The sequence below is a fragment of the Taudactylus pleione genome, unplaced genomic scaffold (assembly GCF_031769625.1).
Source record: "Taudactylus pleione unplaced genomic scaffold, aTauple2 ptg000350l, whole genome shotgun sequence".
Lineage (NCBI taxonomy): Eukaryota > Metazoa > Chordata > Amphibia > Anura > Myobatrachidae > Taudactylus > Taudactylus pleione.
The window spans coordinates 148,850-164,554 of record NW_028284751.1 but is presented as its reverse complement, the minus strand read 5'-3'; the positions used below and the strand labels follow the sequence as shown (position 1 = coordinate 164,554).

The 15,705-nt window shown below is 42.7% G+C and overlaps 1 protein-coding gene across 2 annotated transcripts in view; it reads left to right on the top strand.

The window, feature by feature from the left end:
• NIN (ninein) overlaps positions 1 to 15,705 on the top strand; it is a 128,126-nt gene that overhangs the window by 14,431 nt on the left and 97,990 nt on the right. For both annotated transcript variants that reach the window (XM_088444143.1, XM_088444145.1), the window contains exon 2: positions 9,311 to 9,504. In XM_088444143.1, the coding sequence (XP_088300269.1) occupies positions 9,331 to 9,504 (174 nt within the window). In that variant the 5' untranslated portion in view covers positions 9,311 to 9,330. The remainder of the gene's footprint in view (positions 1 to 9,310; positions 9,505 to 15,705) is intronic.

Below are 15,705 nucleotides of genomic sequence, written 5' to 3'. Positions count from 1 at the left end.
ATAAGAGTTGAATGCTCGGCAGGATGCCAAATGGCACCTCGATGATTGATAATAAGTTACGGTTATTGCACACAATTTTTAGTGTTAATTCACCACGCTAACTGCGTTTGGCACTTTTAATAGTCGCTTTGTGCTTCTACTGCTGGATAAATGCTTATTGGTACCAATACTACACTGTAATATATTTCAAAGTTTAAGTCAATATTTGGCAAGCAAAAAAGCCGTAACGTCTAAATATTTTTTTTTTCCTATTCGTGTTCAGAACAGGAGAAGTGTAGTATATAGTGTTCATTCTAACACCCTGCGTCTGTTAAAACCCGTGCAGTTCCTCTGGTGCTTCTAGCGCACATACTGCTTAATCTCAGCAGTGTGTTGCATCAGCTGAGTGTGCCTAGAAGCACCAGAGCAGTGAGCGACACCCCAGGCAGGATAGAGGAACTGCACGGGTAGTGACAGGCACAGGGTGCTAGAAGGAAGACTATATAAACATATTTCTATATTATCCATATACGGCACAAGTCCTCAAACACTGTCCTCAGGGCCCCAAACAGTGCATGTTTTCCAGGTCTCCTCACAGATTCACAAGTGATATAATTAGCTCCAGCTGTGGATTAATGACTACACCTTCTAGGTGACCTGGAAAACGTGTACTGTGTAGGGTCCTGAGGGCCGAGTTTGAGAACCACTGCTCTATGGCAGTATAAATGATCTACTTCAAAGGCCGCTTGTGTCTATTTCTGACATTCAAATGGGCTGCACCCTACCCTTTTAAGGACACAGCAGCCCCAAAACAGCCCCATCATTATTCAGTAAAATGCACCCACTTGCCCCCTCAGTTGGTTCTAAATGCCTTTGCCACTCAGACTCCACATGTGCTCCAAAATAGCTCCACATGCCCTGCTTGGCACAAAATGCCCCTGCAAGCCCTCACAACCCACTCACCCATATGAGAAAAAACTTTTTTTTTTTTTAAGTTACACTTTACCCTTGAAACTACAATTTTGTTTTGTTGTGTATCAGGCTTTCCATAAACTACATAATACAATTTTGGAGGGAGGGACCAGTCTGCTACTGAGCACTTTCTAGCCTTATCCAGGATTATGCACAAGACTATGCGAGTGTAGTTCTATTTCTGTTTGCATCTTCTTTCAGTATTAAGTATTTTTTTTGCATCTGTATTTCCTCATGTGAATGTTGTTGTGTTTTATTCAATGAGCAATGTGCCTTTTTTTGTCATATTAATATCCATTACATGACCTACTGTCTTTGTGTTCTTAAAAAATGCATATGCCGGATCAGTCTTGGTTTTGAACAGTTACATTTATGCTTAACAGTACCTTTTTATATTACATTCTGTTGTGATTGCAATGTGGGATAAGAGAGAAGATAACTGAAGACTTCCTGGTAGAGTATTATCTTTTAAAGTAAATCTTAGTGGTGGCATTAGTTTGTTTCCTTTGTTAATATTATGTTGCATTTAGTAGTTGTTGATTATATACAATGCATTGTATATCACAGAGCAATTTTTGCAGCCACAAGATCCCAGAAATACTTTTTCTCTCACCTTTAGGAAGTGTGATCTGTGCAGAACCACAATAGTCAATCATAAGTTATACTCTATGGCAGTGGTTCCCAAACTGTGCGCTGTGGCACCCTGGGGTGCCTTAGGAGACCTCCAGGGGTGCCTCAGATTGGTGGTCCAGCACCAAATCAAATTATTTATGGTCAATGTAATGTAAAAATGTAAACAAATAGAAGTGCAGACCTGTCCACCACCACATAACTCAGCCTAAGGATGACAGGTCAGCACAATTCACTTCCCTTTACTACTTTACTAGATTTTTTCCTGAATTTCTCAATAACAAACTTAAACTTAGGGGTGCCGTGAAAATAATGCTGATACCTAGGGAGCCGTGATTCTAAAAAGTTTGGGGACCGCTGCTCTAAGGTGTAATGGATAGTCCATGTAAAAATCTAAAAGCACCTGGTGGTGCCTGGGCCACTGTTTAACTTTATGGGCTCTATTTATTAACATTATTTTTACTAAAATAAAGTGAAAAAGGGTGTTTTCACACCCTTTTCACATTATTTTAGTATCACCTGTAGTTATTACAGGCCAATTGGAGTAGAATTAGTAAAATTCTACTCCAACCCCTAATTATCACTTATATTTAGTAAAGCAGATTGCATTTCCCATAATTGTAATGGGAAATGTGATCCGACCAGAGTTACTAAAAATAAATTGTAAAAAAATACCGGGGGAAGCCCTGTGATAATAATGCCACCTGGAGGTGGCGTTATCCAGGGTCTCCCCCGGTTACCGGGCTCCCACTCTGCTCTAACGGGGAGAGCAGAGGCGGGAGCCGGTACCAGTAATCAGCTATGTGGTCTAAACAGACCGCAAGCTGATTACTGTAAAAAAAAAATTTAAACACTTTTTTTTTTTTACTTACCTGAATCCAGGGACCGGTGATCGGGCCTCCGGTGATGGCTCCTCTCCGGTCAGCTGGTCTCCCACAGTTCACTGCTGCCCGGTCATCAGGTGATCGGGTCCCAGTGCACTATGGGAGATCACCTGATCGGGAAGCCCGGAGAAGATCACTGGAGGCCAGGAGGATGCAGGTAAGTGTAATGAAGGGAGAGGGGTGATTGCGGGGGGCGGGGCTTAGCGTAGGTGGGGGGTAGCAGCGACGGTGGGTCGGCGCATGCGCGGGATCTTAGTCGCGGTATTTTTTCCGAAAATACCTTGACTAGAGTGCGGATGGGATCCGCAGGGACAGAGCTTTATCACTTTATAGTAAATCCATGTGATATTGCCTGAATTCGCAATGCAAATTCACTCGGTAATATCACACTACAATCCGCATTCAATATGCGGATTGTAGTAAATAGAGCCCTATGTAACTAAAATGTATAAAAAAAATAGTCGACATTCAATAGAAAAAGTTACTAAAAAAAGTTGAACAAATAAAGACCAAAACCATTTTTCCTCAATGATTCTGTGCATTAAGTTACATTGATCGTGGGCGCAGGTCTGTGCGGTTTTGCTTAGTGTCCTTATTATAAATTACCTGGTTTCAGGTGGGCTGAAGCGCCATTGTTCAGTTGTCTAGGTCCTGATATTTAATGCGTCTCGGTGTCTCCAGGGCGTGGTTTGAAATTTGGGTCATAATTATTATATTAACAGAAAAAGAAAAAAAAAAGAATCTATTTTCATTTAGAAAAGAAAAACAAACTTTTTTTTTTCCTGGTCACAATAACAGAAGACAAAGACACGGCTATTTCAGTCCAATGACTTAATCATAATTGCTAATTACGCGGCGCTCACTGGCAGTGGTTCAAGTCTTGCTGGCAGCGAGCTGGTGTATGAAAGTGTAATGTAATCACAGGGGTTTGGGATGAAGAGGAAAAACCTCTTTTGATTATTTCAAATGGAGTTGATTAAATTAACCCTCTAGATACACCTGCCAGACCTTCGCTGTAAACATTGATATTCCCATCCTCCATAGGAAACCAGTAACAAAAGAAATAACGTAAGAAACACGGCTGCAAAAAAATAATGTCATATAATATGTATAATCGTTGTATGTGTAAAATAGCTTTAATATAAAGACAAATGCCTGAGGCCTTTTGTATTTGTGGTGTTTAATACTTTTTTATTTAATAGGCAGTTTACAAAATAGATGGTAAATAAAGGATAATGCAAATTGGTTTTCTAGTGATTAAAAGTCACAAGAGAAAAACAAATCTAATAGTGACATCAAGTACACTGAGACATAATGGGGCTGATGGCGAGCACGACACCAGTGGATGTAGCGTACTGTACGTGATGTCCTACCTAGAAAAGTGGATACGCACTTAGGTGCCATGCAGATTTACGTGATTCCGCCACCTAAGCCTGGATGACCAGGGAGGGGCTTCCCAACGTAGGCTGAGTAAGGGTGTTTCCACCATGTAGTCCTGCAAAAAGCTTGGGACTGCGGTTTTATTTTCGGGTGGTCTGGGGCAGAAGCAAGTAACAGAAGATGACTGTTATCGTAACTTGTGAACTTGTGATTGGATGTTTGGTTGCTCATAGATTAAACTTTCAGGGAGCGTGTTTACTATGAGGAGTTGTTTTTACTGTATTAGAGCTTTTTCTACTTTTAAGTGATGTCTAATAGTAAGTAAATGGTTACCAACATGGGTGCACGTGAGACGTAAATAACTGTATACTGTACCAAGCGTAAACCATACGCATACGCTACTGTTGACTGGAGTGCATCTTTGTGTCTGCATATAGGGCCTGATTCAGGATGGATCGCAATTGCGTACGCAGATTGGTCGATTGTGCGTACCGCTCATGCACCGCAGTGCGCGTGATAGCACTGCGTGCAACCGGGAATCCATCGCAGAGTAGTCACAGGCTGTCAGCGTTTGGGGGCGGTGACGGGGGAGTGGTCGGAGAAAAGTAGGCGTGTCTGTCCGTGTGAACTCCGCTGTATGGACGTGCATAAATTAGCCACTGCGACAGCATACGCAGCTTGTGTACTCACTGCGTGCGACGAGACTTGCAATTTCTGAGACAGGTCAGGCTTGCTGTAATTGTGTGTGATGGGCCGATGTTCTCCGATGGTACCGATGTATACGCAGGACTGCGAGGCGTTACGGATGTGAGAAAGCGGTAGTGGGTGTCTCTATGCTGGCTGGGCGGTGGCAGATATTCGTATATTTTCACAGTAACATTGCGTGCGATTACAGAGCTACCATCAATCAGGCTTATGGGCAGAAATACATTTGTGTGTGTGGTTTACAAATCTCAAGTAGATTTATCACATGCACATGAAACTTATTGGCATTGCCGTGTGAACAAATAAATATCATTTATTTGTACCTCCCAGTGTTCACAATCTGCACAGCACATGCTATATCCACCTAATAGTGCATACACACGGTCAGATCTGTCAGACGAACGATGAACTACAAACGATTTGAACGATTTTACCAACTATTTCATTAACAACGAATGATTTTTGACTACATTAAAATGAATGAAATCGTCCAAATCTGACTGCAAACACATCAGATGTCCGATATCGTTATCTGACAAGCAGGAAGGCGCATCGTTCATCTGACAAACATGTCAGATATGTCAGATTTTCCTTCAGATATTAACGATTTTTAAAATCGTTATTGTACAGATCTGAAGGAAAAATCTGACCGTGTGTATGCTCCATAACTCGCACGGTTTGTGGTGATGTTGTTGACGTTCATAATGTGGACATCGTGGGGGCGATTGAATTTTTTCTTGCCATGGTAATTAATGGGCGCTCAGTGTAGCAATTCAATTGTTTTTGGGCGCCTATTATCTATCGTTGTCATGCCTAATTAGACCAGGTGTAGCCATGTAAAACTGCTAAACCTGTCTAAAGTCCTGGTTAGGGCGCCCAAACAGCAGCACCTTAGGAGGCAGCGAGCAGAAATGCCGACGCCGGTGGCTACCGCGCCCGAATGGAGCAACAATTAAAGTGCTCCATCGGGTGCCCATCACTGACAGCCGCCGGCACAAACAATTGAATTCCCCCCTGTGAATTTTGACGGTTTGATATATGTTGGGCTGCGGTTAGGGTTCTGGCGCGTACACACGGTCAGATAAAAAGGATGATATAAACTATAATGATATCGTTTGATCGTTTATATCATCCTTTTGTTTTGTTTTTTAGCCCCCTCCAACGACCAAACTACCATCGATGCGCGGGCACGGATGGTCGCTATCGACCATCGCCCGTGCATGCAGGCCCAACTGGTTGATATCGACCAGGTTAGCCTGTTTACTATAGGGACCCGTGATCGTTGATTGCGAGTCGTTAGAGTAGCTTGGTGGTTGGTGCATGTGACTTGATGTTCGATATGCACTCATGCAGGACGATCAGACAACGATGTCTGATCGTCCCGTGTGTACGGGCCATTAGGCAGTGATTAGGGTAACACTCACAAAAGGTGGCACTGTTAATACCAGAAACTGTGTGTGCTGTGTAAATTGGGACTGATAAGGGGATATTTTATGTTGTTTACTCAGCAAACTCGTTATAAGAGTATTTATTATGGCTAAAATAGAGATCGGATAGAGGAAACTCTATCTGGGTAAATTGGAATAGCTGCGTGTTTTGCACCACCAGGTGGGATGTAGCCATTACAGTGGCTGGTGTATATTTTATAGTATATCTTGTGTTTCTTTCTTTCTGTCACCTTCTTAGTATTCTGCCTCGTTTTGCAGCATTGTGCTGTCAGACCCAGAACAAATGATCAGGTGGCGATGGCCTAATTTACTGCGGCTGTGGACTGTGCTGTTATATATCTCTCTGATAAATTGTTGTTGGGTGGGGGGGAAAAAAACCCATAAACAAACTTGGCACCAGGAATCCGTAACTCTACAGCGATACAAATTATACCCAATAGATGGGCTTTAATAACAGACCCTATTAATTTAACATATCTTACAGTAATTGCTGAGGAACGTTACTGGTGTGATTTGAATTCTATTAAACGTGTAATAAAACACTGATGAGCTGTCTGAGCGCCTGAGAGGAGACGCGTCACGCCTCTGCCTCCAGTCCGGGGTGCTACATTGTCTCGAAAGATGAGCATCTGTCTTAATATTTGGACTTTCCTCATCACCAATAATAGGTTACGGATTATGTAGGTCGGTTATGCTGGTTAAGGGGGAGATATCAAAGCTTGGAGAGAGATAAAGTACCAACCAATCGGCTGCTGTCATTTTTCAAACACTGGGCCCCATTTAACAACGATGCGTAACGCCTTAGCACTCGCTAAAGGGTTTATGTCATGCTTTTAATATTTAACAAACAGCGGTAATCTAAGATTACCGATGTTTGTCACTGCATCATTTTCGCCATCTTAAATGTCGTGTCCCCGCAGGGTGATAGTCACGCGCAGACTGACCGTCACGCATACGTATGACATAGGGCCATATTCAATTAGGCAGCGAAAAGTCGGAATCGCCGATAAATTATCACCGATGACGTCATTTTCGCCTGTTTGCATTATCTCTGTATTCAATTTCAAAGACTTTTCGCCGGTGCGAAAAGTCTTCGAAAAAAAACGGGGATGAGTTTTCACCATGTTTTACATGGTGGAAAAAAGTGCAGAATTGGGGTTTAGGGGTGCAGGCTTAAAAAAAAAAAAAGCCTGCAGCCCTGGGAATGCCCCTAAAAACAAAATGTGTAAAAAAAATTTATTAAAAATTTGGGGTAAAAAAAGAAGAAGGGGAAACAGTGTTTAAAAATAGGGAAATCGGTTCAGGGGTATTCTGTAAGTAAGCGGCAGGTGTTTTCTAGAATAGGTTATTAGCGGCAGGTGCATTTTTGCAGAATTTAAAAAAAAAATTGTTTAGGGACTTAGAAATATGCTAGTACCCATTTTCGTGTACCCCAAATTTGATGGGAACACTTAAAAAAACAAAACAAATAAAACCTAAGTGCTCTTCTGCAACACTTCTTCAATGTCGGGAAAAAACACCTGCCGCAGCTATTTAACACCCCGACTTTCGTCTGCAGGCAAAAAAGGGGTTACCCATAGTGAACCCAAATTTCTGGCACATTTCCTGAAAATTCCTGCTTTTTTTTCGTAGATTCAAATTCGCCGGGTCCCGTTTTCACTCATTTTAAATTGAATACGGGGATAAAGTGGGCACGCGCCCGATACTTTATCCCCAGAAAAGCTCCAATGTGGAACGAAAAGTCCAGCACAGACTTTTTTTCTCCCTAATTAAATACGGGCCATAGAATCCCTTTGCTGCCAGTGATTGGCTGCCAGCAGCTGAGCGAAGGTCCAGCCTATCACTGCAAGCAACGGGCTTCTATGTCATGTGATGGTCCAGCCTATCACTGCAAGCAACGGGCTTCTATGTCATGTGATGGTCCAGCCTATCACTGCAAGCAACGGGCTTCTATGTCATGTGATGGTCCAGCCTATCACTGCAAGCAACGGGCTTCTATGTCATGTGATGGTCCAGCCTATCACTGCAAGCAACGGGCTTCTATGTCATGTGATGGTCCAGTCGTCGCTTGAATATCACCCAGCGGGCACCCGACATTCCTTGGAAGACTTCACTGAAGCCGGAAGAAGAGATAAGAGATGATGAATACCAGTTGAATATCCGTTTGCATCGCTGCGATACGAAACAAAATATGCAGCTGGTATTTAGATTCGTTGTTAAATGGGGCCCGGAGTCTTTAAGGTTGCAGGAGCTGATTCGTTGGTGCTTTATCACTCCGAGCTTTGATAAATCCCCACTAAAATACCTAAACCTGTTTGTTTGCTGAACTGATATTCCCGTGTAGCCTATCCATTCACCAGGAACCAGGATAGGTGTGAATTAATTATCTTTATCTTCTTGGTAAACAATGATTAGCTGGGAGCTGTGAAAACAGTGGAGAAGTTGCCCGTAGCATCCAATCCTCTTTTACCTATCATATTTTATAAACTACACTTGATAAATGCCACCTCAAAGCTGAATGGTTGCTACGGACAACTTCTCCACTGGTCCATTTCTCTACTCATTTCGTCAACCCCTAAAAATGACATTGTTTGTTTGTCTGGTGAAGTGCACAGAACCTACATACACATGTATATGGCAGATTGCATCAGGGATGAGAGCGGCGCCAATGGGTTTACGGCCTCAGGAGCGGGAATGATTACACCATCGCGGCCTGTATTATGGAACTGTCTGGTATAAAGTACATGTGTAAATTTAGTGGTATATTAGGTATAACGACATGATGGCGCACGGGGCTGATGGCAGCGTACGATACTAGAGTATAATGCCTTTTATACATTGTTTCAGAGCCTAAACCATGGGTGACCCTGCCGGCTTACGCTGGGACCTCCTGATCTATGTGGTGAAGTGACCATGCACTCAGAGCTTGCAGAAGTCACCTACATCTCTTTCAATTCTGTTTATTAAGACTAATATATTTATTTTTTAATCGTCGGCAAAGTTGTTTAAAAAACAAACAAAAACGCTCTATTAAATACGTAACCGTGGTTCCCGAAACGGAATCACAGAAATATGTTCCCATTCGAAAACGTTTTGACCGGGACCTGTTTTATCATCTGTACTGGGAGTGGGATAAATGAATAATTTTCAATACAACAGTGTTTATAACGATATTGTCATCATTTATACTTTATTTATAAGGCTCCACAAGTTCTGTCGGACAGGCAAGGAAATGATCTGATCACTGCTATTACACAGATATATACAGTATATATGTTGGCATTAAGGTGCTGACTCTTTGTTGTGTTGCAGGACGGATCAGTGGCTATGGGATGGAGCAGGACCAGTATGAAGCTCGCCTTAAGGAACTGTTCGACAGCTTTGACACCACGGGCACTGGTTCCCTGGGTCAGGAGGAGCTGACGGATCTCTGTCATATGCTACAGCTGGAGGAAGTGGCCCCCTCTCTACAGCAAGCCCTCCTGCAGGACAACCTGCTTGGCAGAGTAAGGAGTCCGGTCACGTAACGCTAATGGGGGGTGACGGGAGCAGGGGGTGGAGAGTTGGATGCAGGGCAGCCTCGGATGTCAGCCTTACAGGAACGTATTATAGGGTGATTAATGCACATTATTCTGTGGCAGCTAATCAAGTGATCATTCAAGTGGGAACTATCCCCCGGTGATCAGACTGCAAATAGCTCTCCCTCTGTGAAACATAAAGTAGTTTATTCCATTTCATATTATACGTAACATTATTTGACTTTGTTGCTAGGAATAAGTACATCCTACACTGGCATATCTTATTCTTCTCTCACCAGGCATTAAGTGCACACGGCCGTATTTCTCCTACTGTCCAGAATGCATTTGTAGTCACTGTCTTGTGTCTGACAATTTTAATGGGATTTTTTTCATGATGTGAGGAGGGGGATGGGAGCAAGCTGGAAGCCACAGACTGAGAGTTATATAGAGGAAGGAGCATGGTCCCCAGCAGCACAGAGTATATCAGGAGATGAGGGATGGGTTAGTGAGGACATGGATGCATGTAACAGGGGCAGTGATATGATGTGAGGAGGGGAATGGAGGCAGCAGGAAGCCACAGACTGAGAGTTGTATAGTGGAAGGAGCATGGTCCCCAGCAGCACAGAGTATATCAGGAGATGGGTGATGTGTTAGTGAGGACAGGGCTGTATGTGACAGGGGCAGTGACATGATGTGAGGAGGGGGATGGGAGCAAGCTGGAAGCCACAGACTGAGAGTTGTATAGTGGAAGGAGCAGGGTTCCCCACCAGCACAGAATAGTGATGTGAGGTTTTTATTAAAGTGGTGCAGGTGAATTGTGGTTTCAAAGGCACTTCTATAGGAAGCCATTCATAAATCCAAGTTGATCAAAATCTGCTCTTAGTATAAAACACTATACTGATCACTAAGGATTCATAAGTGGACGTTAACGCATGCGCAGCTACGACATCTTTGGTTTTGCTGCTGCGAAAATATGCAAACCTATGTACTTGTTAGCGCTGGACATTGTAATCACCAAGACGCCCACTTTCAGTGCCCATGGCCAGTGCAAATCCTCCTCTTTGCCGCTATAACTGTGGTAAAACCATGCTGCACTGCAGGTGGGGCAGATGTACAATACGCAGAGAGAGTTAGGGTATATTTACTAAAGTGAGAGTTTTTAGAAGTGGAGATGTTGCCCATAGCAACCAATCAGATTCTAGCTATTCTCTTCTAGAAGTTGCTAGTTAAATGTTAAGTAGAATCTGATTGGTTGCTATGGGCAACATCTCCACTTCTAAAAACTCTCACTTTAGTAAATATACCCCTTAGATTTGGGAGTGTCTTATCCTAGCGCACATTTTAAATCGCAGTGTACAAATAAAACTGGCATTCCCCTGCATATAAAAAATAAATAAATGTATTTGCACCCTTTGTATTGCACCATGGTTTGTCCTGGTGCAAAGTTACTTGCTCTATATCTCTTTTTTTTCTTTTTTGCTTTGCCCCCAACCCCGAATCAGGGCCTATTCCAGCACTACATCAGGTTATGGGATAGTTTAATGTCTTTTATAATACAACTCCCACGCACTATTTAACATGTAACACCATAATAGCTCAGCTTAGTGGTTTACGCATGATAAGTCGCCAACCGGATAGCGCCTGCGAATTGTGCCCTTAATTTTAGGGTATTGGTGATTATCGTTTTATTGGTGCATTCCGGCTGCACATCCTCAGTGCACCTTGGAGCCATTTCTATGCATCCATTTCTTTATAAAACAATGTTATATGCATAGAGGCCGTCCAAGCCTCCGACGTAACCGATCGACTGCACATCGGTCCAGAGATATAGTCAGATCCAGTTAATGTCAGTCCTGAGTGAGTAGGGGGAGAATGGGGGCTATATTGGCCAAATTGAAATAGACAGTAAAAAACAGGGCAGAAGGAACAAGGAGATGTGAGTAAATTTCACGTAGGGATCAGTGATTTATGAATAGAAATGTGGGAGACCGGGGCAGCACTTCGCTGATGGCAACCGCAATAATCTGTCTTCATGTCATCTTGCAGCTGCAGTTTTTTTTGATAAAGAGTTGCCCTCTGTAACCCCCCCTCCCCCTTTTCGCTCCCCACCCCCTTCCCAGTGTCCTCATTTTGCTAATACTTATTCATGAGCTGTCACGACGAATGCTTGTGTTATCCGTCCAGGAGAGTGACATGTCTGCTAAAACAAAGCAATCAGACTGCGCTGCCAGAGGGCGGAGTGTTTTGGCCGCTTGTGTCTTCCCGGTAATGTAGCTGCAACAAGCAAAACAAATAGTGCTGCTGTTTCTTTAAGTCTGTGGTGACAAAAGATCCCCAGGCACATTGTTTCCATGTTGATTACACAGAAAACCGTTGAACGTTTTTGAGCGGAAGCCTTTTAGAGCTTGAATTCTGCGCAGCCCAAGAACGGCTCTTTAGCCGTTGTGGAACTACAGGTTCCAGCATTCCCTTACAACCAGTTCTACCAACGTAGGAGAGCCAGGGCTTGTTTACCTTCTTGAAACTGCATTTACTTTTTTGTAAGACAGAATTGGCCATAGTCTCTGAGGACTTACTGCTTTATACTCTGGAAGTTAATATTTATTTATAAAGTCATTTCTGTACTAGGGGCCTGATTCAGATTTTGGAATAGAGTAAGTAACTAGGCACCTGACAAAACACTTGGGGGTCTATTTACTAAGCAGTGTTGGGAGGCAGAGTGAAAAGTGATAAGAAAGTGATAAGGTGCCAGCCAATCAGCTCCCAACTGTCATCTCACTGGCTGTGTTTGAAAAATGACAGTTGGGAGCTGATTGGCTGGCACCTTATCACTTTCTTATCACTTTTCACTCTGTCTCCTAACACTGCTTAGTAAATTGACCCCCTTACTGTTTTAAAGGACCCATATGGAAATATGTATGTGTTATCCAGTTCATGGTCTGTAATTGCTTTAAGTTATTCATTTATATATTTTATTCTTTTACTTACTGTGTGGATTAAATAAAAAAGTATTGGAAGTATATTCACACATAGGGTGGAATCCAGTTGTTCAGGGGGGTGCGAGCTGAAATGGGCGAAAAGTGACCTGTTTGGGCGCCTAAACGGCACTTTTCGCGATCACACCCAGCACTTTGGTCGGGGGTAGCCGTTTTACGCGTCTAAACCCGTCCTCTATGGGCGTGATCAGCGCGATAACAGGCATCAATTGAATAGCGTCCCGCGATCTTCTCTCACTTTAGATGGGAGATTGGGCGCACTAAAACAATTGAATACCGCCCTAAGTGTAAGTTTTTCTATTTATCCCTTTAATGAAAAGAGGCTAAATTTTATTAAATATGTAAGAAGAGAATATTCGGGATATAGCGCCATCTTTTACATACATATTCTACTGTGTTTTATATGATTTGGGAAGTAGCTGTTACTTCCAAGGGTATGTAATGGGCTGCTGTAATTCTGTTTACTGCGCTATTTGTGGAGACACTATTTCTTTTTGATATTTATCTGGCTTTCTTACTCTATTCCCAAATATGAATTAAGCCCTGGGTCTGAAAATAAAGCTAATACCCCTTTTACACCAGAGCAAAAACCTGGGTTTTTTATGGGTCTACCCAGGTCGCAGCTCACTGTAAAAAGGTCCCTGAAAAATAACCAAGGTCAAGTGACCCTGCAATCCAACCCAGGTAGCTACTAGGATGGACCTGGGTAATAGTGCAGTGTAAACGGCGCAACCTGGGTCATGCCTAAAATGAGCTGATTGGTGGTTGTGGAGCAGTCACCTCCCACTTTTCATGACCTCACAAGTTTAGCAGGTTCAGTGTGAACGGGGCTGACCTGAGAATAACCCAGATCAATGGTGCTGTGTAAACTGTGTCTGACCTGGGTTGGAACCATGTCTGAAAACCCAGGTCGGACCCAGGTTTCTGGTGAAAAAGAGATATAATTTGTCCCATTTTGTTCCCAGACATTCAGCCCTTTTGTCTGAATGTCCTAACTGATACTGGCCTAGATATAAAATTAATCATTCCTCCCTGGCTTTCTTTTCCTCCTAAAACCAACCGTAAGGGGGAGATGTTATCAAAATGTGCAGAATTTAACTGTTTGTTATGAGCATTTCACTGGGCGCAATTTGGTAGCTGTTTTGTGTACAAAATTTTTTTTTTTTTTTCGAAGGCGACATTTTTTGCAATTTTTTTTTTTAGCTATAATTCCCAAGACACAATTGTTGTTTATTCGATAATGCAGATCACCAGCTATGATCTGACGGTATTAGAGCTATAGGAGACATGTGCACTGGAGTAATGTATATGCAGTTAATGAGGGCATGCAGCTCGAGTGTTTCACAAACCTGCATTTATTATTGCAAATTACAGACTTTATCCAACTTCCATACACTCTAATACACATTTGGAATCCTGCTTAAGCGTTGTGCTCACTTTTCATGTTCATCCATATACCTCAGAGAGGTAGGGCGCTCGGCCACCCTACCTTTACCCAGGCTGTATATCTTGTACGGGCAAGACTGGCACAAGCACAGGGCTGCACTTTTCAGGGGGCAACACAGGAATGGCATCCTCTTTAGTGTAATACTTTTGTTTTTCCGGCTGGCAGAGTGAATGAGCCTATGGGGCAGTTACATCTGTGTCTCTTCCTAGGTATATTATTATAGTACAACATTATCGAACATGCTAGAGCTGCCTAACTACAAATGGCCCCGAGAGGATACTTTCTCCTTTATATACGCACATGACGTTTCACCCCGTTAAGACAAATGGATGTTATGTTAAATTAAGTGTTCAAAGCAAATTTAATGTGTGTCAACAAATCTATCTATCTATCTATCTATCTATCTATCTATCTATCTATCTATCTATCTATCTATCTATCTACATTTATCTATCTCACATTTATCTATCTCACATTTATCTATCTCACATTTATCTATCTCACATTTATCTATCTCACATTTATCTATCTAGCTATCTATCTCACATCTATTTATCTATCTCACATCTATCTATCTATCCTGATTACTCAGCTTCTGCCATTTTGCAAACATAGGGCCTGATTCAGCAAGGATCGCTATTTCGATTACGCACACAATCGCCCGATTGTTGCGTTCTGCGAATGCTTATGCTTCACAGTGCGCGGAGACTCCACTGCGATTGGCACTGCGATCTAAGTGACTACACAAACCCATCGCAGAGCGATTGACAGGAATTACCATTTGGGGGTGGTGATGGGGGGCTGGTCGGCGAAATGCAGGCATGCCAGTGCTTTTTAACGCCGTTACAGGGGCGTGCATAAATCAGCCATTGTGATGCCATAGGCAGCCTGAGGTTTCACTGTGTGTGATGAGGTTAGTAATTCCTGAGTAAGGTCAGAGCCTGTGTAATGGTGCATACACATGATCAGATTTTTCCTTCAGATATGAACGATAACGATTTAAAAATCGTTCAGTCGTTCATATCTGAAGGAAAATCGTTCATATCTGACATGCCTGAACGATGGACGATCAACGATGCGCGTTCCCGTTTGTCAGATAACGATATCTGACATCTGATGGGTTTGCAGTCAGACTTGGACGATTCCATTCATTTTAATGTAGTCAAAAATCGTTCAAATCGTTCAAAACTTTGGTAAAATCGTTCAAATCGTTCAAATCGTTTAATCGTTTAATCGTTTAATCGTTCAATCGTTCATCTGACAAATCTGACAAGTCTGACAAATCTGACCGTGTGTACGCTCCATAAGTGTGTGTGAGGCTGTGATAGTACTCCATGTTACTGATGGTTTCTCAGTCTTGTGTAATCACTGTGTGTGATGAGGTTAGTAATTCCTGAGTAAGGTCAGAGCCTGTGTAAGTGTGTGTGAGGCTGCGATGGTACTCGCTGTTACTGATGGTTTCGCAGACTTGCTAAGTATTACAGATGTGTGTAAGGTAAGAGGGGCGTCCTTATTTTAGGCTGCGTATGGCATTGCGATTACAATCATTAGTATATCTTTGCAGTGAAGACTGCGTGCGTAATCGCTATTGCGATCGCAATAGCGATCATTACTGAATCAGGCCCATAGACTGTAAAATGGCAGTTAGGAGCTGATTGGTTGGTACTTTCTCTTTGCAAGCTTTGATAAATCTCCTTAATCTGAAAACATGTTATGCGCGTGCACCGCTCAATGCGTCTGAAGTAA